General features: G+C 43.9%; 1 protein-coding gene across 1 annotated transcript in view; it reads right to left on the reverse strand.

Annotated features, from left to right (window-relative positions):
- Positions 1 to 16,854: 16,854 nt before the first annotated feature.
- The window catches only part of LOC108626241 (uncharacterized), a 113,200-nt gene continuing 103,284 nt past the window's right edge, over positions 16,855 to 26,770 (reverse strand). The window contains exons 5-7 of the mRNA XM_018026821.2: positions 19,304 to 19,548; positions 19,028 to 19,160; positions 16,855 to 18,951 (exon numbers count right to left, since the gene is read on the reverse strand). Coding sequence (XP_017882310.1) covers positions 18,173 to 18,951; positions 19,028 to 19,160; positions 19,304 to 19,548 — 1,157 coding nt within the window. The 3' untranslated portion in view covers positions 16,855 to 18,172. The remainder of the gene's footprint in view (positions 18,952 to 19,027; positions 19,161 to 19,303; positions 19,549 to 26,770) is intronic.

Here is a 26,770-nt window from a genome sequence, read left to right on the forward strand (position 1 = left end):
TAATCAAAGGCCAGTCTGTTTATTAATTACGAATATAATTACCGGTTAATTACAATCAAACCCGCAATTTAGTCCACGCCGATTCAATTAATTGAAAGTGTGATATTCGTGATTTACTACGAAATTAATTGCCAAAGTAATTACAACGTCTGCGTCTATTGAAAGTCCGCAACGCGCGAACATAAATTTGCAGTAGCGTACAAACCGGGAGTATTGGCTATGCGTTAAGAAATGAGAAATGAAACGGAAAGAATGCGTTTGAAAAACAACTCCGTCAGCGTTGTAACGTTATTAGACGGTGTTTCAAGGTGTCCTGTATCTCCCTTTCCCATTTGGCTGATTAATTTTCTAAGGAAACAGGAGGCGTCCGGCTGCCACAATCGTTTCCATTGATTAATGGAATAATGAAATATCTCGCCTCACCTTTTAATGGAATCAGTAGTCCGCGGCAATACGTAATCGGACAACGTAATAACACGGCGGGCAAACGGCACGGCCAGTCTGTATACGCATTATGCATAAATGGACAAGACCGTGCCTACCGGATTACAAAATCCCATTAAATTCGTTACGAATGTCAGACGTGGCTAACGCGATCTTGTTAAACCGTCAATTCCATGGCATGCTATGTAAATAAACGAGCTTTATCAAAATGTTCCAAATTCAACGCTTTAGGATTTTCATGTACGTATAAAAGCTGCCAGCGTTTTGATAATACGTTTTAGTTTGATCGCAGCTAATAATAATTGACGTAACTGATGATAAATAATTGCTATAATTATAGTGGGATCGCGGCTCGCTTCCTCCGAGATCCACAATAAGTGGCTGGTGAAAAAAACAATTATAAATTAACGCGTTATAAAAATATTAGCTCGGATAATTATTTCTGTAGCCTGTACAATTTACTTAGCATTAATCTAGTAACTGTAAAACGTACGTTGCATAGATAGGTAATGGGTCGATTTATAACGTGACGATAATTGCGAGACGCCTCGGTTTCAGTCGAACAAGAAGTCGATGAACCTATCGAACCCGAGCAACGTAATGGATGCAACGGAACCTCTACTGTAAACATAAATTACTTCCACAAAGACGGACCAACTATAACTCAACGATGCATCGTCTTTTTTCTCTCTATCCTAGTTTCACTCAAGTCGGTAATCATCGAGCAATTACTCGTCGGTTATGTTTCGCACAAATCATGTTTAGGCCTCGCGATAAAAACTCGAGTACATGGGAAATTGTTACACATTTTTCTGTATGATTTTAATAACTTATGAAATTATTTCGGAGGATCGTCTTTAGCTGAAAGAAAAATCTGCCTTATATTTCACGACACGCGGCCCGATCTCTCTTTACCCAAAACTTTTAACCCTTCAAACTCGTCCAACCTTTCGATGCCTCTACCCCCATCGATCCACGTTAACTACCGCATCAGCGAGTTAACGAATGCGCGTGCACCGAGACAAATGTTAAGGGCGAGTTCGATCGAATTTATCAAAGAAATAATAAAGGACCGAGGGGGTGTCGGAGGGGAGGAAGGGTGGACGGGTATAATGCCGGCTCGGGAACGGTCGGGGGGGCCGTTTCGTGCGAGCACACGGAAAAGGTGTGAACTGCTTAAGCCGAGGTGTTGGCTCGTCAGCAGTCAGAAAGGTGTTGGGCCCGCGATCATTTATTATCCCGAGATTGAATTTCTCCTCGGCCACGGCCGGAGCGCCTCGGTTTTAATTAAAATATCGTTATGGGTAGGCGTGGATTCGTGCCGCAGCCGAGCCGCGCAGCCCTCGTTCGTTTGCTTCTCTTTTCGAGCAACAGGAGATGATGGAAAAGCGAGCTTCCGTTCGCTGGAAAATCGGCCTCGGGAAAGTAGAACCTCGGAGGGTATCATCTAGATAAAATTGGAATTTCTTGTTTGACGGTTCAATTTATTATTAATAGACAGAGCATGTATGTATGTACAATAATTAAGGTGGTACGTTGTATGCAAACGTCGATCGAGGTATAATTTCGAACTGCATGAGATCTGAGCAGTTTTATATTAAGATTTCCTTAAGATGTACACGATAGGAGGCTGATATCGTAGGTGGTCGATTTCGTGGAACACCAGGCACGGCTCGCGTCGTGATCGTTCCCAGAAGGATTCGTAATTAAACGCGGAGATCGCATTCCGATACACGTGGATCGTTTCTCTCGCGGCGCACATACAATCAGCATTAGCAATCGTCTGCGTGCGAATTCGGGCCGAGAATATCATTGCGTCTGTCCCGGCCGAAAAATATCGTTACGAGCCGAGGCATGTATCATCGTAAATACTCCACCGGTGAAACGTTTCGAACTGTCGAACGTCAAAATTAATTTTGAAGATTTTCGTCCATTGTCAGATTTTTCCTTTGACTTTAATCTTCACTGACGTGACACAATCGTTGTTAGAAATTGAATTCTTGTTTTGGAAACGGAATCCTATTAAAAGAGAAGCCGGGTCGGCGCGTTTGTCGAAAGTATTTCGCGCCTACCGTGGCCGGTGCCGGGCGCGCGGCTTTAATTAAAAATTAATCGGCGCAAATTAATTTAAATGCAAAAAGTGGGCCCGTGGACTCCTCCGCGGCCGGGGCCCCGAGGAGGTGGAGCAGCGTCGGTTGGTAGGCGGGGCCACTGAGTTAGGCGATCGTTACGGTGCAACGGCGGGACGATAATCGAAAAGCTCCGGCGATCCGAAACAAAAGAGGGCCCGAGATGGGACTCATGGGTGCCCTCGTGCAGATGGTGGGAGAACCGGGTCCGGCCGCAGTCTCGGAACTGGTTCAGCGATCGTTAATACCTCGTTATCGGTTGGGTCAGGGATCGAGGTGTATCGATCACTTTTCGATCATGAGAACCGATAACGCAGTACCGAAGCTCTTCAATCTCTTGTTGAAAAAAATTACAGGAACTATGTAACAGCCACTAGCTTTTACTTTGTAGGGAGCAAGGGGACAGCAGAAACAGAATGTAAGTAAATGCATTTTTGATCGTCACTCAAGATTGAGGGGTCACATAGTGATAGGTCGCAATTTTACGTTGGTCCATATAAATGCATGTAGTTCAGTCATTTAAATATGACGTCATCGGTTGAATACAACAGAAATGAAGAAAGCTGACACGTAAACGTATGACAATATTGTTTGCAGAATGTATGTAAGTAAAAATTATTAGATTGGAAAAGAATACCGGTCGGTTAGAAAGTACGAAAGAATGAATACTCGAGCACAAATTGGCCGGAACATCCATTTACTCAATTTCCTGCTGTCCTCGGTCTATCAGGTGTAAAGAATCGCCGCAACTACGTGCTACCGGTGCACGCAATTTATCATACAGTTATTAAACATCACGCAGCTACTTCGCGCACACTAGGATACAATCGTAAGCGGTTCGAGTTAACTTTAATGACGCGTGTGTTCGGCGCAAGAGCCAATCATCAGAAACGAGAACAACTTCATCGTCGGTTTCGCCTCCGGTACGACGCGCAAGTTACCCATCCCCCTAAACGGACCCCCCACCCCTCCCCTCCTCCCCCGAGTTGTTCATATTGAATCTTAATCCGTTCTGAAAACGATGCAAATCGGTGGATCATGATCGACGCCGTGAGATCTGGCCGAGATTAAATTCCACGGGGATAACGAGATCCTAATTACGAGGACGACTTCCGACAGGCTGTAGTTTGGATCCCGGCTCTCTTGTAATTTCCGGCCGATAATTTTACGACGCCACGTTTATCACGGAGTCATCAAAGTTAACGCCGCATCGCGGCGACCGATAGCCCGGCCGAGGCGGATTTCACGGACCGGAGCCCGCGAGCCGAAGCCCATAGTAATCATCCCGGGGACTCTCTCGTGCAATCGTAAATCTCGGTGCGCGATTTCAGCCCGAGATACAAACCGTCATGCGTTGTTATTAATTCGACGGGCTGCGATTGCCGGTGCCTACTTCTGCCTAGGTAACGGTTTCCGAGGAACGAGCCGTGATTGATGATAAATAGAGAGAAAATTGGTGAGGGAAAGCTTTTAAAAAACGTCTCAACGAATCGATAACCACTTCGTCACGAAGAACTGATTCCGTGATTATTATCGATCTGGTTCAGAGAACGAATCTGGAATGGTCGACTCCTGAACTATAATAAACAAAACCAAAAAGTATCAATTACCCCTAGACCGGCGATTCCATCGCATAAATTCACTTCTAAATCAATCTACGAGACTATTAAAACACGAACATCAGAAAACAGAGGCCCGGGTATCTCCTAGCAGATTCGTGGGCCCCGAAAGAAGGCCCGGGGACGAGAAAGGACACGGAGGGCGTGTCCGTGAGATGATTTAACGCCGAGGGTCCGTGTCTCTATTCCGCCGCAAAGGATCGACCCAACAACGGCAACAACACCGGGTTAAACAACGCTTACTCGCTCGCTCGCTCGCTCGCGTTTTCGGGGCGGCAGCTTTACAGCCGTTTAGTGTTTTACGATCGTTTTATGAACGCCGCGCATTCTTCTTCGCGCGAGAGCAAGATGAGAGCATCGATTCTCCCCTTCGACTTCCAGAAGACCGCAGCCACCGACTTTTACAACTTCTGCAAGAAATTCCGGAATAAACACAGATTTCATCGTTACAACGTTCAGAGCCGGCAATATTGCATGGAGAGTGAAAGCAGGACGCTGCTGCGATCTTCAAACTTCGGCCTACAGTTCGTAATTACTTGACAGTGTATTTATAATTTTATTTATGTAAAAGATACGATGATTGATCTATTTGAAAAGCGCGGAGAATCTTGAAAAAAATGCGCCAAGCAGCTTTCAACGATCTTCGCGACCATGCGTTGGTTTCCGAGCTCAGGCGAAGGAATTTAGAGACTAGCCACGGTCCGGACGACCAATCATCCGGACGAGGGGGCGAGAGGGGGGAGGCCGGAGCAGGCCGGGAACGTAATCTTACGTATCAATTAGCTTCACGGTCCGAGGGGCTTACCCCCCGCGGGCCTTTGACCGTGCGCCGCTTCGTCTTCGAGGTGTGAGAACCGAGACACCGCGCCGCGGCGTACCAGTCGTTTTACAACGTCTTCATCGTGTTCGCGTTCCCTGTCCCGCGACCGTTCTCCGTCTCGGTTTTTCCTGCCGGCGGCCTGGAACGCATCTGGACAGGTAAAAGAGAGAACCCCCGTGGCTCTGCATCGAAACCAATGCCCGATACGTGTACCCGCGCTTGACAAGTCATTCCCAGCCGGTGCGGTGGGTGGAAGTTTTGGTAGCTAATGGCCCGGTGTAATTTAGCCCCGTTGATTGGAATTCACTAGCTCCTTCGACCGGCTGTGTCTCAGGACGCCCCGTTAAATGTTAACAAGAATCATTGATACGTCCGCTATTTTAGAAGAATTAGTATACGTATACATACTAAGAGATCAGAATATCAATGTTACCGACTAAATTAGCTAAAAATATGGATTTCGATTCTTTATTTCTCAAACAAATTTTGCCTCTATTCCCTGAAAATTAATTAATCGAATGACGTTAATCCATATTTGGCACTGGCTTCCCTGGTTATATAAAACAGAACAAAAAACTGACAAATGATAGAAAAGTTGCGTGACTGCCCTACTAGCCTGCCTACGTTGGAAACAAGTTATCGTGACATCAATTAACTTTCAATAGAAATGATAATTGACTTTACTTCGATGTAACACGATTGAATAATTTATCGGGCCGACCGGTATCGTACAGCTCAATTTAATTAGTATTTGGCGAAATGGAATGGAAGCGTAATTGAAATGGATAATCTCGTGAGTGAATAAGACGTTTGCGTCCGGTGGCACGCTGTTTCCGGGAGTGTTAACAAGTCCCGATCGTTTTCTGCCGGTTGAAAGGATGAGAGAGCTTTATGCGGCCGTCCGCACGCGGTGCCAGGTGTTGGCCGCATAATGTATTGCTTAACACCCACGAAAAAAGGGACCCGCGCGTAGCCACGGGGGGCCTAATCCATCCCGGTGAATCGTATTCTTCTTTTGGTAGAAAAAAAAAAAAAATACCGGGGAGATATACTGCGAGCCCAGAAATGGTCTCAAGGTCTCTAGAACCGAATTCCGAACGTTACCAAGCAGCTTTGTTAATTTGAAACCTATAGAGACTTTTTAATAGAATTTCTGACGTTCATATGACCGAATCTTTAACAGTAACATGAATCGCGTTTTGCTTTGTACACTCCAGTCTCATAATTTATATTTACTAGAATTTTATCAAACTGCGATTGTGAAATAGACTGATCTGTCCTTACTTTGAAAACTGCATGCAGTGCAGTAATTGTGAACATCAACAATTAATCTAAACTTATATCTAGTGATGTTTATAAGAATTTGAGAAAGTTCTGGTTATGAAATGGACCGATCGTGGAATCCTGCGAAGGGATCTAGACGAAAGATGCAGAGCTGAACGTCTGACACAACTACGCCCCTAAAATTAGGCCGCCGGAGCAAACTCGGGGACTTGTTGCACCCAAAACCGGTAATTTCGTGACTCCAGACTCGCGTCCAGTATTATTTCGCAGCCCGAAGCAGTGAGTCTCGTGTCTACTAATTTTTCAACAGGCATCAGATTTCAATTCTTCAATGGAATTACATGTCAATCAGACTTTCTCGTCATCTGTCAATGGCAGAAATTCCTGTTTCATTTCACAAATACTTTTACGTCATTTAAGCCCGAAATCTGACACAATCCACGTAATTGATCTAAATAATTTCGTTTTACATTCGTTAGTCCCGGACACATGTTCGACCGCGTTTAGAGGGATTTATCTTGGCGCTGAGCTTTACAAGGCTCGGTTAACGAATTCAGATGGGACACGTTCACACCTCCGGCTGATTAGGCCGAGCATAATTTTCAGTGTCCGAGCCGGACAAGGCCGTAGGTCGTTCATATCGGGCCCTAGGATTCTCGGTCCTCCTCACAGTCCTCACGATCAGTGACGGTAGTAGGGATACGGCTTTCGCGTCCTGTCTGGTGGGAGAAAGGGAGGAGCGGCGGGGACCAGGTGGTAGGGGCGAATAGAAGGTGTCGGGCAATACTTTCCAGGTCGTCCGTCGCCGCTTGACGTCTTAATGCACGTCGAGAATAATCTCACCGCCAATTTATTACACTCTTTCTCATTTCTTCCCGGCTCCCCACCGCCTCCGGACGTGCCACCCCTTCCACCCGGGGCGCACCTACCGGACCCTTCCTTTTGTGTATACCCTCGACCACGAGTAGAACTCCGGTCTCCTTGCCTCGTCTCACCTTAAAGCTTCTCCCTCGATCCTCGTTCTCTGCCTCCCCCTTTCTTTTTTATTATTCTCTCTTTCCTTCCTCCTCCGCCTCGCTCGCGGCCAGCCTCGCACCTAATAGAATACGTAATTTGAATTTTTGAATTACGCCGACTCGAGGGGGCGGCGGCGGTCCGAGCTCGGAGAAATAGCGAACCTCGGCGACAGCAAAGCCGCCCGATAAATTTATGAACTTTACCCACGGATTCTTTTATTATTATGCGAGAGGATCTTCTCGAGGAAATCTGACCACCGGGAATAGAATCTTTACCGATTAGCCGGCTTTCAATTTCGTGGAACGGATTTCGTTCCTTTAATCAAACGAGTATTGCCTCACAGATGGAAGAAATGCATAATCTTTTTACGATCTTCGTTACTTATTCTCCAAGTAAATCGGTAATCCAATTTTATTAAAACGCTTACAATCTTTGTTTATGTCTGAAAAATATAATCGTGTTGTTCCACTTAACGATTTCTAATAACGTCTATGCATCACGTGTCATTCTATTTTGAATATTCGACAGCTAGAATTCTATGAAGACAAGAAACCAACCGGGAGCAGCTGAAAAATTAGCCTGGCACGTCAGAGGTAATTAAAATCCGGAAAAATAATTTCCAGCCAGTGGAATTTATAATTTTAGATTAACCCCAGCGCGTTTCTAGCTCGCGTTATGCGCGCGGCCTTTCGCGATTTACATAATTTCATCGTAAATCTTGTCCGCGAGATCTGAATCGTTTTCGCAAGTTCCAAGACCTCGATGATTTCCCCATTATTATACTCGTCGAATGAACGTTGTTTTTGCGGAGATCTAAGATGCGGGTATAATACTAAACAAACAGAATGCTCGAGTTAATTAACATCAGGTCAGAATTCTACTAATGATAACATATGAAGCTGGTGGTTTCTAAAAAGATCGGTTCATCACAATTTTCCTGTGCCAATGAAAGATCCCCTCGGCTAACAAGAAAAAATTAGAAGGCGTCGGGATAATAAAAGCGTCTCGTGTGTATCGAAATTCACGAGGCGTCTTATGAATTATCGCTTCCTAAATATCGGTGCCCGGGCCACAGGAAGTAAACTCGTTCCAATTTTGCTCTGGTTCGGCCTAATGAAGCGTGGCGAGAAAAAATGACCGCCGATCCTCGGGGTCTGACGAAAAAGCTCGTAAATCTCGCGCTCGTATAATAATTTAATAACGGATTCGTACGCGGCCATGCCCGACGTCTTATTTAAACCGACGCGTTAAGGCACCGCGGCTGTCCTCTTACGTCCATAAATAATCGTTCACGGATTAAAAAAGGGGACGCTGCCTGTTGAATGCCTCCGACGAGTATTCAGAAATTTGGACTTTCGGTGCTCGTTTTTAAAACTCGTGATAAAATCGTCAGAGGCTATCGACTCTCTCAGTGATTTCGAGTTATCTTGAAAATTGCGATGTAACTTGAAATTAGAATAATCAAGACGTTACTTTCGGTCGGAAACTTTGAGATTTCGCGTTAGGGTGTAAAGAGAAACTCGTCTCAGACTTTAAGAGCGAAGCAAGAGGAGGAGGATGAGGAACGAGATTAAGAGAGGAGGCAGAGGTGAGCGAGGAAGAAGAAGACGAAGAAGAAGAGGAGAAGGACGCGGCAGCTGTTGGCCAAATTAAGTGATCATCTCGTCATCATCAGTGAAGCCGCCACGGGAAAAGGAGGGGAGCCGAGGGGGACTCGAGTTCCACGTTGATGCCACGTTGCCGCCGCAACTGCCGCGGCCACGTTGCTGCCGAGGCGATATAGGCCCCGTTAAATTAGCATCGGCGGATCGTAAAGAGTCCCGATGCCTTTGGAAGAGGAGAAAAGATAACGCGCGTAGTACTACCTACCCGGTCACGGATTGGACGTTTTCAGCGGGACCGAGAGAAAGGCATGAGAACACGAAACGCTCCCGGGGAAGGGAGCCAGAACGGCGAAGATGAAGAAGGATAGCTTCGGTCAAAATGAGTCCTTCTCAGAGAGATGTCCCTGGATTTAATAAACGCGACTCGATAATCGCGCAATTTACGAGCCGACCCTCAGAAGTCCCTGGGCTCGAAATTAAATTATTGTCATAATAACGACGGTGGCCACTTTGCCGTCTTTCTTCCATGGACGCTTTGTCTTTTAAACCAGTTGGCAGGTCCTTAGGATTCGAATTCAAGGCTGCGGTATTTGAAACAAACGTCGAGTACATTCATCTTGCTTCGATGCTCGAATTAATTAGAAAGGGACTGCGTTCATATCTCTGATTCCTTTTTCATATTATAAAATTGATTAGCTCGGTATCAAACTTCCGATGTTAGACGCGACGTTGCGAAAGTCCACTGTAGCTTTGAACTATCGCGTTATCAATCATCGTGAACGATTAGTTTCCGCGGCGGAGGATAGAGAGAGTGCACGTCTATTGAATCGTGACCAGTTTCTGGATATTTATACACCTATCGTCGGCCCATTAATTATCGGTACCGAGCAGGCCATCGCCAAAGTTGTATTTTAACGCGGCTCGCAATAAATATCCTACTATGATAGGTGCCGGGAATTCACTGAAGCGAACAGCAATTAGTTGACACTAAGTAATGTCCCGGCATTTCTTTGTAACAGGCTATATGGACACTCGTGCCGAGACCGTGAATTAATCAAAGATCAACCGCGTGGTTGTCTTTGAAAAATTATGCAAGGAACGAGCGTCAAAGTTTAAACAGTGCAACAGCTACTGACTCAGATCGTCTTCGCATTTTACATAAGTGAAATAAAAATCCTGTGACTTTTTATTTATTATACATTCGATGTACCTCTTGAAGCAACGAAAGCATTTCACGTTGGCTCGACACGGGGTTTCTAAGATGAAAAACGCGATTAGCGCCGAGAGGCCTAATATTATAACAGGTACAAGGCTAATACCGGTAATAAAGTCGTCACAAGTGGAATCGGCGAGTAAAAACACGGGCCTGGTTGATTTCCATGGGCATAATGTCCGTGAAACGTCGAAACGAGCGGAAATAAAGCGTTCTGAAAGCAGCTGCGCACGGCAACCGCCATTTATCTGACCGATTCGCGACGTTCGAGTACCGCAATTCCATTTGCATCGGCGGCGCGCGCTCGCCTGCGAACCATACAATTTGTTGTTTAGACCGTTTCTTCCGTCTTGCGTCTAGTTTAGCTGAGAACTCCGGCCTGTCCGTACGTTTTTCATCCCCGCGCCACGTTTATCCCGTCATAAATCCAGCTATTACGACGCGGTGTCGTTTTCCGCGAGAGAGAAGTCGAATTCCACGAGCGAGCTGGATGAAGAAATCAAGCTTTAGCCTCGAGACGAGCCAGCACTGGATTATCGCCATAAATATCGTTTTATACCTATCGTAAAAGGAGCCGGCGAACGGGCCGCGACAAAACCGAGCCGAATCTAATTTCTATTATCCGCGGGACGATTAATAACCGTGTTTACCATAATTCGGATTACAAAGTGAAAGCGCGCTGGCTAAACGGTCGCGCCTCGTTCACGGAGTTACCGATGGAATAACCGCGGAACACGTGTGAAAACTGCTTTTATTATACGCTTGTTCACGCCCACGCGACCCCGTGAGTCAATGAGCTTGTTAGAGCCCGTGTATCAGCATTGACACGCGTACACTTCGTACCGCTGGGAGAAGTCATTTTAAATAATTCAATATGTCTTTATCGAGTCATTAATAATTCTCTGTATTTATTAAAACAACTCATGTTTTCACAACGAGAGAAAATCGTCTGAAAATTCAAACTCGATCCGGCGAGATTCCTGAGATATCTATCCCATCGAGTCGTCTTCCTCCGCGGTCAGCGAAGAAGGAAACGGCGACTTAAGGGATGTTCCCGTCCCTGCGGACAAGGCGTAAATCCACGTAATTCGATTTGGTGTCCCTTCGATTCCCGGCGAAAACGCGGCTCACAGCTCTCGCGGATTTGCTCCTAAAGGAATCGTAGGAAGGATAAACTCGGTCGTCCACGAGGGGATGGACCTGGGTCAGAGGGTAGAAAAAAAAATAAGGTTCCGGTTGCCGAGATTGTCCCTCGCGCAGGAAATATCGCCTCGGCGGACGAGAGAATGGCGTTGAAAACGTCTCCATTTGCGGGACAAACAGTCTGACTTTTTCGGAGTCCACCTTCCCTCTATTTTATCCCACCTCCTCCGTTTCCCGACCCTCCGATCTCGGGGTCACTGTACCTGTGATAATAGTCGAAGGGTCTATGAATTTTCTGTAGATCTGACTCTACTCAGTAAATTATCTACTGATATAAATAATACATTCAAAATTATGCTACCACTCTTTAAACAGAATCAAATACGATATTTAAGATTTCGTAAAACGTGGTACGAATTGAACGAAGCACGAACGTGTAGAGAAGGTGGAATCGGGAAATTGACGATAGATCAAAATGATCGTGCCAGGTTGGTCGTGGAACACGCGTGTTTCCCGAGCTCGCGTATGGAGAACAAGTCGGAGAGATTGGCGGTGGCTGCAGTTGCTATGGCGACAGGACCGTCTAAATCCGCGAAGCACCCTTCCGTCGTGTCACGGTTCGAGGGCGGGCGGAGAGGGGTTGGCGGGCACGGTGCCGGCGCACAGGGGGTGACAATGGGGGCTCTAAGCCCGGAGATTTGCAGGGACCACGCCGGTTGGTCGGTTCATTGTTTCAACGCCGGCTCTGCCGGGAAACGTATCACCGGAACAGAGAGCTGATTCTCTTGCATCTCCTTCTCTCTCTCTCTCTCTCTCTCTCTCTCATTTCTGCACTTTGGCGTTGCTGAGAAAAAAGTCGTGAAACTTGGAGCAGAGACGAACGAGCGGCGGCTGCGTTGAATATAAATCGCCATTCGCCCTCTCCTTCCGCTCCGTGGAAACCACTTTCAGCCGAGAAAAATGCCGTTGAATTAAATCGGCTGCTATTAATTTAATGGCCACTTCATTAGAGGCAACGCGATAGAGGAGTATCGGTTTCTCGCGGGCTCTACACTGTTTTTTCGTCCGTTCCTTCTTTTTCTGATTCGAGTATTGGTAAGTACGTTTACGTTGCGTGCACACGCCCGTCCGTCGAAAGTGGCGAGAGCATCGATTAACCCGATCCTCCTCGCAGCTAGGACTTCTGGTCCCGGCTGGATAATTAATGCGCCGGTTATTGATTGTGATTTATGCGTTACACGCTAGCTTTCAATGTTCCCTGGAACTGATACTTTTAATTGCGATCTCACCTTTCGCGACCGACCAGTTTTCTTCAAGTTTCCATGATATTTAAACAGATGTAATTAATGTCGACAGTCGAGAGGTGTTCAATTTATTTCTATTACATTTAAAGAATTTTGTATCGTTACGTTAAAGGAAGGAAATCAATTTATTAAGTCCTTAATGTCTAAGTCATATTTTGTTGCAATTACAAACGGAGCTTATCATTATCAAGGGAACAGGTTGAACTACACAGGGCTTTTATTTCTAGCCAGTTTTCCCGGGGTAATTTCATTTGGCCCAATCTCCACCGAACGAACCATTGGCCGCGGGCTCTTTCTATCTATGAAACATTTTTTCCGTCTTCCCTCGTTTTGTTTTCACTACCGCCACCCGCCCCTTATCGTTAAATCGTTTACCCGGCCGCCCTCTCCTCTCGCGACAATTCACAATCGTTAAAAACCAGCGTTTCGTAATAACTGCGCTCGGCTCGCTACACTTTTTTTGCAATTTACTTTGCTCTATATGATCATTTGCAAATTGTACTAATCGTTGAATAAATTCTTGGAACGGCATCCTACAAAGACGTGGGAAATTCTCGATTTAAAAAACGATCTCTTCATCGGGTCGACTCTGTCCATGCCTCGAATATTTGTACAGATTATGTAATTATAATAATTAGAACGAATCAAGTATAATTCTACTGGTACAAATTCGCATGAGCATCGTTTCATTTATCGCTCGTAGTTCGGCCGGAGAAACTCGGCTGGCATTTTCTAGTCGAAATTTTCGCTGCAGGATGAACTCTTATCTAGGAATGAGCAACGCTGGTAAGGGATGTATTAGCGGCCGGTATTAAATTATGGTCAGCCCAAGGCGGGCGATACCAAACGTTGTAACGCAAACACAGCCCCTCCCGTCGCGGAATTAACCCCGGAGATGGTCGCTGCTTCCGAGGGATAATTTCATTTGGCAGCGGCTCCTGGCTTCAGCCAGTACCACGGTCCATTCTGGCCGCGGGCGCCCGTCCTTCCGATACTCCCTCCACCGGTTTTTTTCTATCTTGCGGCTAATTTTTTGCCAAGATACGCAATTTTCCTCTGTACTTGTTTCCCGGCGTGGCTCGGGAAGCGTTTGGGAAACGAGTTTATATACGCCGCGCTCTTTTTTCCGATAAACCGAGAGCAACGAGAATGGATCCTGGTTCGGTTTAATCGGTCAGTGTACGACTGTCTGCGTTTTAATAGAGATCGCAATTTCCTTCGGATTTTAATTAAAACGAGTATAATAAATGGATTTATTTATTGATTGAATTAATGCTTCGATTTAATTCGAAATAAGTTTAACTTTACAAACCTTGTAACTCTGCCCGAAACAATATCGTAAAAAATTCGTGTCTCCAGGCGGTAGAAGCTCCCGTCAGGGATTTATGGTTTTAATTTCTGACGGGTCGGAGCGGAATATCGCGGGGGAACCTGGGAATACAGAATACAGGACGAACTTGGAAGCGAAGGAAGACTGAGCGAGCGCCGCGGTACATTCATCACGAGTTATTAAACAAGCCAACAAAAGGCCTGGGTGACTGGAGGGCGCGTGAAAAAAAGCTCGAAGATAGAATCGGCTAACCAGTACGGCTCCGCGATGATAGATGACCGCGAGGATTAAGGCATCCTTTGCTCGACTCTGCTTCCTTCCTACGGGATTTCTTGCCGCCGCGAGATGATAACGCCGCCGCAGGGAGATAGTAAGAAAATAATTTCGACTTCTCTTGATTAAAAAATCTGCCTCCGTTTTTCTTAAATATTTCATTAACGTTTATTAGTGTTTAATGAGAATTCAGGATTGCACAAAGTTTCAATTAATATTAATTCAGCCACTTGCGATACGCATGAATTTTAATTGAACTTTTAAAATGTTTCCTCAGCTGCCTTGCGCAATCTTGTTCATTAGATATCCGAGAGATAAAAAAGGACTATTGCATCGAACTTATTCCGAACAGTGATATCTGTAGTATAAAGAACCAGATCGTTAGAAATTAATAGAGCAGATCGTATCCGGATCGCTCCTAGTTAATAGTCTCCATCTTTATTGAAACTGAAATTACACCGCTATTAATAATAATTATGCCCGTTGCCTGGTTTCTGAGAGTAATTAAATTTACGGCTGTTGATCGATCCGGTAATTAGCCCGCACGTTTAGTGTTAATCAACTTCGACTTCTTATTCAATGCCTTCTGCTGCGATAAAAATAGAATACCTAACGTAAGAGAAACACGAATAAAGTATAGATATCCGGTCGGAGAAAAAGTTACCCTTAACATTTATTTTTTTGTTCAGGTATTAAAATTACATTATTTCCAGTTGCACTGAAATTGAAGGTAATCAGACTGTATTAAATATTTATATGAACGCAGGTAGAAAAATAGAGGCTTGCGTCCACCTTTACAAAAAATGTAATGGATTGGATTATCATGGTAGTAATTAGAGTAATGCATGTATCATAAAAACAGGAATCGTGACATATGAATGATATAATTACTAAAAGGAGTACGCAGGAAACATATTTAATAAATTCGTATTCTATCTTTATTATCGTATCATTTTATAAATTACATGTCCCATTTTTATGTCCGAAATTTGCATAATGAGAATTATGTTAAACAATAAAATTATGAACACAATCGTGGCGGCAGAAAATTATTTGAAATTCTGTACGGAGCACTCGAGATTCGCACCTCGGAGGCGACGTTAATCAGGCAACTCGCATTCCTCGCGTAAACACTCGTCCCGGGTGATGGTTAACACGATTCCGCGCGACACGTTCAAGAGGAGTCGTGGATTCGTGCTTCGTGAAAGTTGGCCCGCTGACAGACCATCATCCCCCGGTCCGTGATCCACCCTCCGCGACGAGACCCGCCACCCGTCCCACCTCCCGGTATTCCAGCAGCCACCACCACCCCCCCCGTCCTCGTACCTGTAACATCAATTAAAATTCCCGCGGTCGATGAGCCGCTCAGGCTCGCGCGATCGTCCGCCGCTTTTTAATTGGATTAGAGCGAGACGGATACACGCGCGCAGCCCGAGGGGACGGGGGTGGCCATCCAGCGTCGAGGGTGCCAGGTTACAGGAAAGGGTTGCGCGTCGAATATTCGGACGTGGCAGCGACGGAGGGTGAACGAAGGTGCAGGTAAATGACAGAGACAATCTGGCCGACGCCCCCGCGGCTCGCCGCGCTGGGACCGAGTATCGATTACACGGTCTCGTTCGGTATCAAATTCAAATTTTTACATCTTCTTAAAACAAAAATAATGGTCTCCGGAATCACATAGTTTAATATACAAATAGTTCATTCGTCTGTTCTGAGTCAGTGTTTCGAGCGATAAAGTATGATACATGAAATACTAGTTAAATTATGTGTATTTATTATTACGTTATTAAATGCGAATTGGGTAAAGCTTGTCTGACGGGAATATTAAAAAGGCGATTGGGCCGGTCACGAGGACCTGAATTCGATCTGCGTTACATAAATCACTCTCGACGCAAAGAAACGTGGCCCACTTCGTTTTAAAACGGAGCGAACCGTTAATTAAGTTCTTTCCTTCAACGGCTTCGACGACTTCAGGTATTTCGATTCGCACTTAGTACGATTACAATTTCAGTAATGACTGCCCGTACATTTTTTGGCGACGTTTAGCTATCTCGGTGCACGTTTTCGCGGAGTGCGCTTTCGTTGAGGATAAATCATTCCAGTAAAGTGCCGGGGGCGGAGCGCATCGCGCGGCTCGTATTCCGCATTCGCGGCACGCGGCATTAATTATGTATTCAATAAATTTTAAACGCATCGAAATGAATTCAAATTGCAGATTAATATTAAACGGCGTTGGCTAATTGGCCGGGCAATTATGCGGCGTTAATTAAACATTAGGAGCGAAAGGCGTCGCGACGTGGCACCGGGCTCGCCATCTGTTGAAAAGCTCCCGCGAGAGCTTTCCTGTTGGCAGAGACATCTCAGAGCAACTTCCGGCAATTCTATTTGATTCCCTTAGCGGTAAATACTTAAATAACTGTTTTCCGGAAAGAATGCAATTTCGCAATAACAGAACAGGATGAATATAAATAGCGTAGATGGACAAATGATTAAAGACGAATTTAGACTCATCACTGTGGATCTGCGCCCATCGTTCATAATTGAACATGTAAAGATGTTTTCATTTTATTTCATATAAAGTATGAGGATGAATCATCCGAGGTCTCACCAAAGGCTTTTGCCTTAAGATCTGTAAAGATTGATTCCGGGAAGGGATTATCACGGAAAAAAGTTGTTTAGAAAAGAAACATTTTATTACATTTACCTACAATCTGTATAGATTAATATAAGTCGCGAAGTTACATACACAACAACGTACGAACCGGTTCGAGGGATGGAAACCCTGTTGGTTTCTCAGAGACGTTAAAATATTCTCGACCCTCACGGAGCAGGAAACGGGAAGAGAGTTTTTAGTCACGATTTCCGGTCGTCAGTTTAAAAAACCTTGATATGTCCAAGATCGGGTGAACACAATTTGCCACGGATAAATTACCATCGATAGAAAACGATAAAAAATCATACGCAGTCAAGCGAATGACACAGTACATTTTTTAACAGCGGTAAGAAAATTGTTTGTACTCTAAATCCGTTTATCATTTATTGTGCTTCATGTCGATGATCCGTTTCTATGATAAATTTCACTTGTTGTTCGAATTATGTTTTTTCATTAGTCACGACATTCTCTCGACTCTAGAAATGGTCATACGAGTTCACGCCCGATCGAGCATCTGTGACCACTGAGTTACACGTTACACCATATCGACTACATTAATATTCTCCCTGTTCTTAATAGATTCAAGTCGATCCAATCTTCACCGTGGACGACTGTACTCGCTCTTATTTACAAAACAATTTAGGGAATATTGATATTCAATGAGAACCGTGTATTGAACATTATTTGTCTTAGAGTAAAAAAGTTAAGTGTATATTGGCACGCAAAGAAACATCAAACCTGACGTCACAAGTATAAATTCCTCGGTAAAATCGAGCCTGTACTTTAATCCTCTTTAATAAGTATACCACTTAACGCTACACCTAGTTTACGCATGCTACCACGAATCCTGTTTCTGTTCCATCTTATTTTATCGATTAACATGCCGACTCTTACAACGACTATGTGACACGGTTTACGAAACGTTAAAAAAATTCGTTTCGCGTAGAAAGATCTTGTCGTTTAATCCTAATCATTAGCAACTGTATGTACAATTCTATCCATGTCCTGTGTGATCGATCAGCACCCTATTCACAAATCTTTAATTTGTTTGCCAACAAAACTGCATGAAACTGTACGATCTATGTATTATTAGATATCATCCTCTCACAGGACAGCCGAACATTTATCGGATTCTACCAATGTAATAGCAGACGCATCAGAGATCCATGTATCCCTATCGGAGATACCGAAGATTTTTTTACGATCGCCGCATAGAGTAAAATCCCTCCGACGAATCAGGTCGCACGCCACTCGTTCGTCTTCGTCCCTGCGTTATCAGGGATTAAAGTGGCGTTTCCTCCTCTTGCAGTTACCTGGGCGTCGGAGGTGGTGGCGGGGGTCATACGGCGCTGCCGGTGTAGAACCCGGTCTTCCCGGCGAGCCCCGGTCCACGTTTCCTCTTTTCGCACTCCATCGTGCTGAACGTGTTCTGAGCGATCTGTGATTTCCTCTTCGGGTTCTGAAGCGTCATGCTTCTCTGGCTAGAGTTCGAACTGGAGCTCGTTCCCGGCTCGGACACCCTCAGAATGCCGGAGTGTATCGTACCGAAGTTCTGATAGATGTATTGTGATTGAATCGCCGAGACGGAAGTGTTCTGATTCTTCAGGGTGATCGGCACCGTCTGCCCCGCCAAACTGTTGTACCTGGTGTCGTAACCGAACGGCGTGTCCAGCAAGGATTCGTTGTTCTTCTCTCCGTAGTTACCGAGTCTCGAGTCGAGGAGACCTTCCTTCTCGGTGAATCCGCTCAGTCTTGAGTCCACCACGTTTTGCTCGGTGGTCCTCGGCGTGAATTCGGTGTACCGTGGCTCCTGGCCGACGGTATGTTCTTTGCCCTCGGTGAAGGCGATCATGTTCTGTCTCGAGTCGGACAGAATCCGGGAATCGATCAAACCTTCTTTATCAGCGAACCCGCTTAATCGAGAGTCAACAATGTTCGCCTCTGATTTGTCGCCGAAGGTATAACGAGGATCCGCGCTCTTCGTGTCCGGATACGCCGGTAGAACATGGGAGAGATCTGCTTTATCAACGTAGCTTATCGCCTGTGGGTTGGACGCGCATATGTCAGGCGCTGTTTTGCACAGGAGGGACGTACCTTCTTCCGGCGCTCTTTGAGTAGCTGAAAATTTTACAAGTTCTTGATTATTCCATTTGTCCGAAGTCAAAAGCGATGATTAAAAAGAAATTTTAATTACTCTTCGAGGTTTGACCGAATCCTCTTGCCTGTGGAGGTCCAGGGGATTTCTGATGAGCTCTGACCAAGTATTCCGAGCTCAATCCCCTTTGTTCTCGCAATTTTCTCTCCGCACCTGGTACCATGACTCTCACCTAAGAATAAAAAACAGATTTTATTATCAAAGAACTTGTGTACAAGTCAAAACGAATACTGTACTACTCAAAAGCTGTTTCTGATAATTAAACGATTCTCTTCTACGTATGTTATTTGTCATAAATGATTGTGACGATCGTACCATTTCCTCCACCGTCGAGAAACGGGCCATGTAGCCAGACATGGTTAAAACGGCCGCGACTTCCGCCAAGATTAGGGCCAGTCCGGATAATTGAAGACACCAGCCGTACTGATACTGCGGTAAACCGTTGTCATCGGCCTCCTGCATACTCGACGTGGATGGCAGACTGTACTTTCCCGGCAACTCCAGGGATGCGTCCGATAGAGCCGACGCCAGGACTATCAGACCGCCGCCTAACGAGAGTCCTGCAATGCAAATATGATTATTACTTGGCTCACTTCCTAATACCAGCGATATTTATGCTTTTCCGACCCCGGATCGTGATTTACGATCGGAACAGTGCACCATTCGGATAGTAAACTGTGTCAGATGAGTTATTGTAGTTCTGTGATCCATAGTCTCCAGGATAGAAACTTTCGTTATGTGGAAATTTCATTAAAAAGAATCTGGAGAACTTTCAAATAAATTTAAATTGAACATTTCTCAAGAGATCAACGATGTTCCGAGTCTTGTTGATAAGTTTATTCCTTATTTCCAGATCATCGTTTTAAAAAGAGCCGAAAGTTCAGTATATCCGCGCGGTTACTAAATCTCCGAATGTGATATGACTTTTCTCGCTGCGGAAAAGTCAGAAGACGAAGTTTATTACCCGTGGCTGGGGGGGAGGGTGGTGCGGGCCACCGCGGATTAAGCCAGGTGAAAAGTTGAGAAACGATTTCCGAGAGTTGCTCGTAAGCCAACTTTTCCGAGGCTTCAATCTTCCCTTTATTATGGTTCGATCGCTCGTATCTCTTTAAGCCAACGTAGCGGTGCTATTGCATTCTCGTAAATACGCAGGCATTACAGTGGTAATGCGAGACGAATGGAAGCATTAAGATAGATCGTTCTATAAGAGCCCCGTTTCCCTCCTTAACCGGAACCTTTTAGATCAATTAAGAGACTCCGGACGTGTTTTAAATTATTTTTACGAGACCGTCCCATTACACGGATGATAATTAAGCATTTATTTTTCTAATATCGAGTCAAGCTCACAATGAACTTAGCGAACCAAATTCTTTTTTTAAACATCTCTCAAATCAATTGCTCATTGTCCCACGGATTTATCGTAATCTTTTATTCAAGACTGGTTAATTAGGAGCATAATGTCTCGAGAAATTAAACATGCGCTTTGCTCGAATATGCGCGACGTTCTCCGACGCTAGCTTAAAAGAGTGTCAAAGGAATTCCTTTGGAAGGAAGTATCTTTTACGTCTCCTCGATAATCAGACTAGGCTCCTAAGGGAAAAGTCGACAAAGTGGGATTCATTAAACCCCAAAGACTGGTGCAATATCGAAACCCAGTAAGTCGTGGGACATAAAAATTCATTGCCCAAGGTTGGCTCGATTAATTACAAATTGGCTTTTCTACGTTTAAACGTCATTTAAATTTTAGTCATCATTACTTCCTATCCTGTTTCATTTTTATTAAAATGAAATGTTACACTTAGTTCCCATATTTTAAGAGACTTTATTGTTTAATTATCAGCTTCTCATTAAAGGAGAGGAAATCTTGTATCAAAATACTTCGATTAATAGAAACCACAGACAACCACAGACACCACAGTCAAACTTTTTAACAATGAGTACTCTGTGTCTGATATAATTCATGAGTTTATGGGATTAAAGGAATTAATGATGTGAGGAATGATTTCATTGATGTCTTACCGTAACGTGAATATTATTATAAATGCATACTCAGCGATAAATAATGTATGTGTAGGTTCGGTTTGATCCGGGCGATTAATTTTAATAATTGATCGCTACTTCAGCCCGCTAAATTACGAGCGGCATAAAAAACGTGCACGTTTCCGTTCGTTCGGCGCGGATCGTCCGTTCGACAAACGAATTTAAATTCCAATTAATGCCGTCGTCATACATTTTACAATCGCGGGCGCTTTCGTTCCGTGGCCGTAGTTTACGCCCCGGTTTGCGATTCCGAACACGTAACCCACGGAAACGGACACGTCATAAAAATCATTTCAAATTTGAAAATAAACAGCCGGAAATTGGATTCAGATAATCGCGCGTGGTACCAATAAAGTCTACGAGGGATGAATTTCAAATAAGAGATTAAATCTGTAATTTTTCTCAGATTGATTTTCAATGATCATTACAGAAACGACCTGGCAATATCACCGTTACATCTTCACGGAATTAAATGCTCCAACGAAACGATTTTTGCATTGAATTAAATTTACATTGTTTTCCCTTAATGAATTAACTGGTTAGGGGAGGAATGTATTGAATAAAGTTTGGACGCTATCCAGCGCTTCACACGTAATTTTGCCGCACGGCATGGACAAAAACTGGTGTATCGACGAATCGGATTCCTATACGCTGCGAGGGGGGTTTAATTAGCGCGTTGCTTGTCAGCGTGCTGCGCCTCCGCGTTCACCGATTTCATTTGCAAGTATGCCAGGCCGAACGCTGTTTATCAATTAGCCCTAGTTAGCTGGCGCGACCTAATTCCATCCCGCGCGTCTTCCCGAGAACGCAAGACACACGCTGCGTTATGTATGTGCGAGGAAAGAACACGGAATAGGTTTCAGGCTTTTCAGTTAATTGCGAAGGTATACGCTCGGTGTAATAAGCCAATTATGCTTAAATTTCATAATATTCCTTGTAATCCCTTGTAAGAGAATAGTAAACGAAGGAATAACGTTTGCATATTATTATTACATTTAAGGTTGAATGAACTTTTACATAAAAATTATCAAATTTTAACAGTTATTAGATATTACATTAACAAAGTACTGTACAGAAGTTTTGCGAGCTTATTAAGAAAGTAATCACATCTTGTTACTTACATCATCTTACTCTTCTATAATTACCATGTTTTCTAAAAGTTCATTGCCGTAAATATTGGACACAGATTTTTATTACATGTCTTAAATTTTTGGCAGACAACTCATACAACCTCAATAGTAATACTGATTTAAAAGACTAAATAAATTGCCAATGTCTTAATAAATGCGAAAACTAGCTTAGTATACGTTTCGTAATTAAACTACTTATGAAGGACTTTAGAAACCACTCCACATTTACAAAATACTGTTATGAAACCAGTAATCAGTATGAAAAAATAAAGGGACTGAAGGGAGGAGGAATATTGCTGATGAAAATTGTAGTCCACGAGCGGAAGTCGGGAACGCAGTCGTCATCAGCTGCAACACTAGTTGCGAGAACGAGTTTGGAATATTCAATCGAGTGTCGTCTTCAATTCCTCCGTTGACTCGATTGCGTCTGTCGCTTTGTGTCTCTGGACGACTACTCCTCGGCCCACATTGCTCAATTAATTAGCAGTAATTGCAATTTAGTCGTGGGACGTGGTGGATCAGAATCGGTGGCTACGTGAACCACACTCACTGCGGCAACTGATGTAATATGAACGTCGCATTCTGATCCTGTTCAAAAGTAAACGGGAGGGCTGGCTACGCGATCATGCTTATCAGAGTTAGCCGTGGAACGATGGCTGAATGGGAATTAGCTAGAATTAGCAGGTCTGATTAATCCGACTGGTTTGATTTTTATCTCAAGCTCTACTTTAGATCCTGTCGTTACATTAATTCATTCGGCTGTCAATTACGAAACGTCAAGAATTCTTTAAAGGTGTACAGTTTGTAAGAAGGGAGAGAGGGGAAAAAAACGTTTACCCGTTCTGCAAGCCCGACACGTTTCGAACGGCAACTGCACAGCTCTGGCAGTCAATAAACGTCAATAAAAACACATGCGACATCCAATCGACAGCCACGTCTGTTCTCGTTTATTATCTATTACCACCCATGTCGCTGGATATCTTTTCCTCGCGCGAAACAATCGGCAAAAACTCATTTTACACATTATTCTTATACAATCAATTCTGAAGCTTCACCACTGTACGTAATAATATAAAAAAAGAATATGAATAGAAAGTTTCAATATATGTATAGAAAAAATAAAGTTCTTAATGTATTCCCACGATACGTTGAAATTTATTCACTGTCTAATTTCTCGGATATAATATTTTCCGGACGATTTCACCGGAAATTTTATACAGGACATTATGTTATAATAATATTCGAAAGGAATTTACATTTCCCGGTTATCGCGGCCGAAAGATAAACAAAATGTTTAATGCCCGTATTCCGGTGACCGTGTAGAATCGGTCGCAGTGGTAGCGGACTGCACGAGTCAGCCATAAGAATTCCGAAGGCTAGCACTCTGTTAGGTTCCTCGGTTAGATACGAGCTTCGAATATAAGCCCCTCTTCCTTATCTATAAGTTCCTAGATACCGGATAGGGGATATTAACTGTTAAATATATTCACCAGTTCCTCGTGGAAATCCCGGAAAATCGGGAAGGAAAGCAACTCCTAAAAATAACTTCGTACAGGATGGGATGAAAAATACTGGGAGACTGAAGCAATCTTATAAAATTTGATGAAAAACTGAATTCAGAATTTTGTTAACCGCGCCTGGACGTGAATCATTCTATTCCAATTGACTCGTTTTACGCTGCGCTTGTTCTACTATAGATACGGATGGATTTTCGAACGGTTTGTCAAACGACAACGGAATTTCACTGAAAGTTTAATCCCATTGTCAACACAGTAGCAATGATTCTGCAGTTTTGATATATTTTATTAGAAAAACAAATAGTCTCTTGGAAAAGAGACATTTTAATTTCGAAATATAAACCATAAATACAGTTACTTATTATTTTCTAAAATATGTAGTCATTAATACGTTAGAAATTCTCGAAACTTTCCTTAGAACAACAGACTATATTTTTAAGCATCCTGGCTTTCGTACGGTGCCAATGTTGTTATAAATTCATTTTTGTTCCGCGGCACCGGCAAAAGCCAGGGTAATCGCGTAAGACGCAGGCTGAGCTAGGGTACCAGGCAGAGAAATTTGCCTCGAAGACAAAACACAGCTGATGCACCCGCCGCTTCCAGGTAAAATATAACTTGCGCGTGTTCATTCTGTAGAAAGTACCTCGCATCAAAGTTGACAAACTTGATTCAAGTCTACTGAAAGCTCGAGCATCCTCTTACCCGAGCTTGTATAATATCAACTAACTAAAATATTGTTTGATGGTTCAAGAAGCCAGGTTAATCGAATTAAAACTTCATTCGACTTTTAGGAATAAATTGAAACGATCAAGAAGTCACAGGAATATTTTCCATGAATCGAACGAGTCGTGGTGGTTAATTAATCCGAAAGCTGATCACGCGACAAACAGACGTAGTTAGATATTACTTCGGAAGCCGCGAGTTCAGTCTCTTGAGCCATTTCTTCTCAAACATCGCCGTCGCGCAATAACACAGAAATAACTTTCCAACCGGCGAAAAAATCCCCGAGGACTTGGCCAACTTCTGATTACGTTGGATCTTATTTCCGCGGTATCAAGTGATTCCCTTAAAAATGTCATTAAACCTATTTCTCGTATCGTGTTCTCAATAACTCCCGTTCCATCGATCCCTCCGAACAAATTAAACGACAACCAGAAATAATTAGAATTTTTCATTCAGAATGCGGAACGAAGTTATTAATAAAAATCCATCTACCTATTTGAAATTTCACTAAGTACGAAGGGACAGACCGACGAAGTTTAATTCGTCTACAGAGGTTTAAGAGTCACTCGGTCAACAATTCTGTGGATTTGGTGGGAATCGCGAGTTTCTCGGACGACCGGCGAATATTTCGGGCAACCGTGCGCCACCGCCCCATCGCCGAGTCGACTATTCTAGCACGGTCTCGGCGCATAAATTTCAAGCGTGCCTGCGATGCTTTATGCCGGCAGGATTAAATAACTTGACCCGGTCGCAACATATCACGCCCGTGAAGCATCTCACCTGTCCCATCTTGTCTTTCCTCCCTGTTCAACCTGGCCTTTATTTTTCCTGATCTTAATCATATTTGCCATACACTGGCCCTCCACAGAAATGAAATTTGGCACTGTATCATTTGAACAAATGAAAAATTCATTTAACGTATACTTTTGATATTTTTTATTGCATTTCATGTCGTATCTTCTGCAATTACGTACGACCTTCAATCTCGCCACAAGTAATAAATTGTGGATATTACTTTAGCACGTTAATAACGATTGAAGATGATCATTTAATAAGACATAGAAGATTACAGTTCCCCACTAATGAGAAGACGTATCTGTAAGATCGGAGTATGATTTTTCCTGGTTCTATCCTTCGACGAAGGGGTAGAAATTGGATCGGTCATTCGATATCGCGGTCGGTATTCTCGAAATTCGAGCAGGCTTGCTTGCCACGCAGCCGTCTCTACCGCCCCGTCACCCCGTTCGTATTAATATTAAATTCCGGTCGCCGCCTCCCTTGCTGGCAAACATGACCACATCGCTCTCTCTCCCTCTCTCTCTCTCACTCACTGGATGCTTGTAGCCGAGGTCCACAAACGAGAATTATATGAGCAAATGCCTGGTGTCCAGCGCGCGGTGGATCGCAGCCAGTTTCCCTGCAAAATGAATTCGAACTCATGGTTCGGTCGAACCCGCGAAAATGTAATAGCAGTGGTTAGTAAAAGCATTGGCAACGCGTTCATGTTTGCTCTTCCATGAGAGACTGGAAAACTGTATTGGAGACCGAAGAACATTTTACTGTTCTTACGCTGGTACCGTCATTTGCAAGGTATTAACCTGAGGACACTAGCCGAAATACTGGCGTCAAATTGCGGGGGACGTACAGAGGATTAAAAAAGAGGGAACGAGATCCTCTTTTGATCGAGTTTCCCATCAACCAGTGAGAATCCCGCGAAAGAAATAGATCAGAGGACCTCTGAAAGCTCGCAAGAGGCAACATGATTTATCCGGCGCCTCGAGCGTGTCCCAATTTATCAGGGGCTCGCAGGAATTAATTCGAGATAGGATTGCGGTATCGACGGGTAGATTTGTATGACGGCCGAGCGGTCTGTACGCGCTGCTCGCCCGTTGCAATTTGTATTCACCCGGTGGCAACCGCTGACGATGGGTAGTAATGCTAACGGAGCGCTGCGGTTGCTCAAAGATAACGTTGCTGCTCCACCTAAACGGGTTTCAATTCTCCCAATCTGCTGGCCGCATCGAAGCTTTTTATCCCTGCTAGGATTTAATAAAAGATCCCTTCGTATCCGATGGAACCGTTATAACTCGCAAAACGATGCAATTGAAACGAATGGAGATTACTTGGTTCCTCTTTTTCTCTGAAAACAGACCGTCTTCTTCTATGTACATATTCATTTTTAAATCACAGAGTATAGGGTTAATAAAATTTTCACTACGTCATGTAATTTTTATATTGGAATTTGTCATCACAAAAATTTGGACATGTATTTCAATGTGTAATATACAGATTTTGCAATAATTGTTATTATATATTAGACTTCTTCTAAATGTATTTTAAGGTTGTATGAACACTTACATAAAAACAATGAC

Source organism: Ceratina calcarata, unplaced genomic scaffold, assembly GCF_001652005.2.
Source record: "Ceratina calcarata isolate Rehan_Ccalc_2016 unplaced genomic scaffold, ASM165200v1 scaffold39.2, whole genome shotgun sequence".
Taxonomy (NCBI): domain Eukaryota; kingdom Metazoa; phylum Arthropoda; class Insecta; order Hymenoptera; family Apidae; genus Ceratina; species Ceratina calcarata.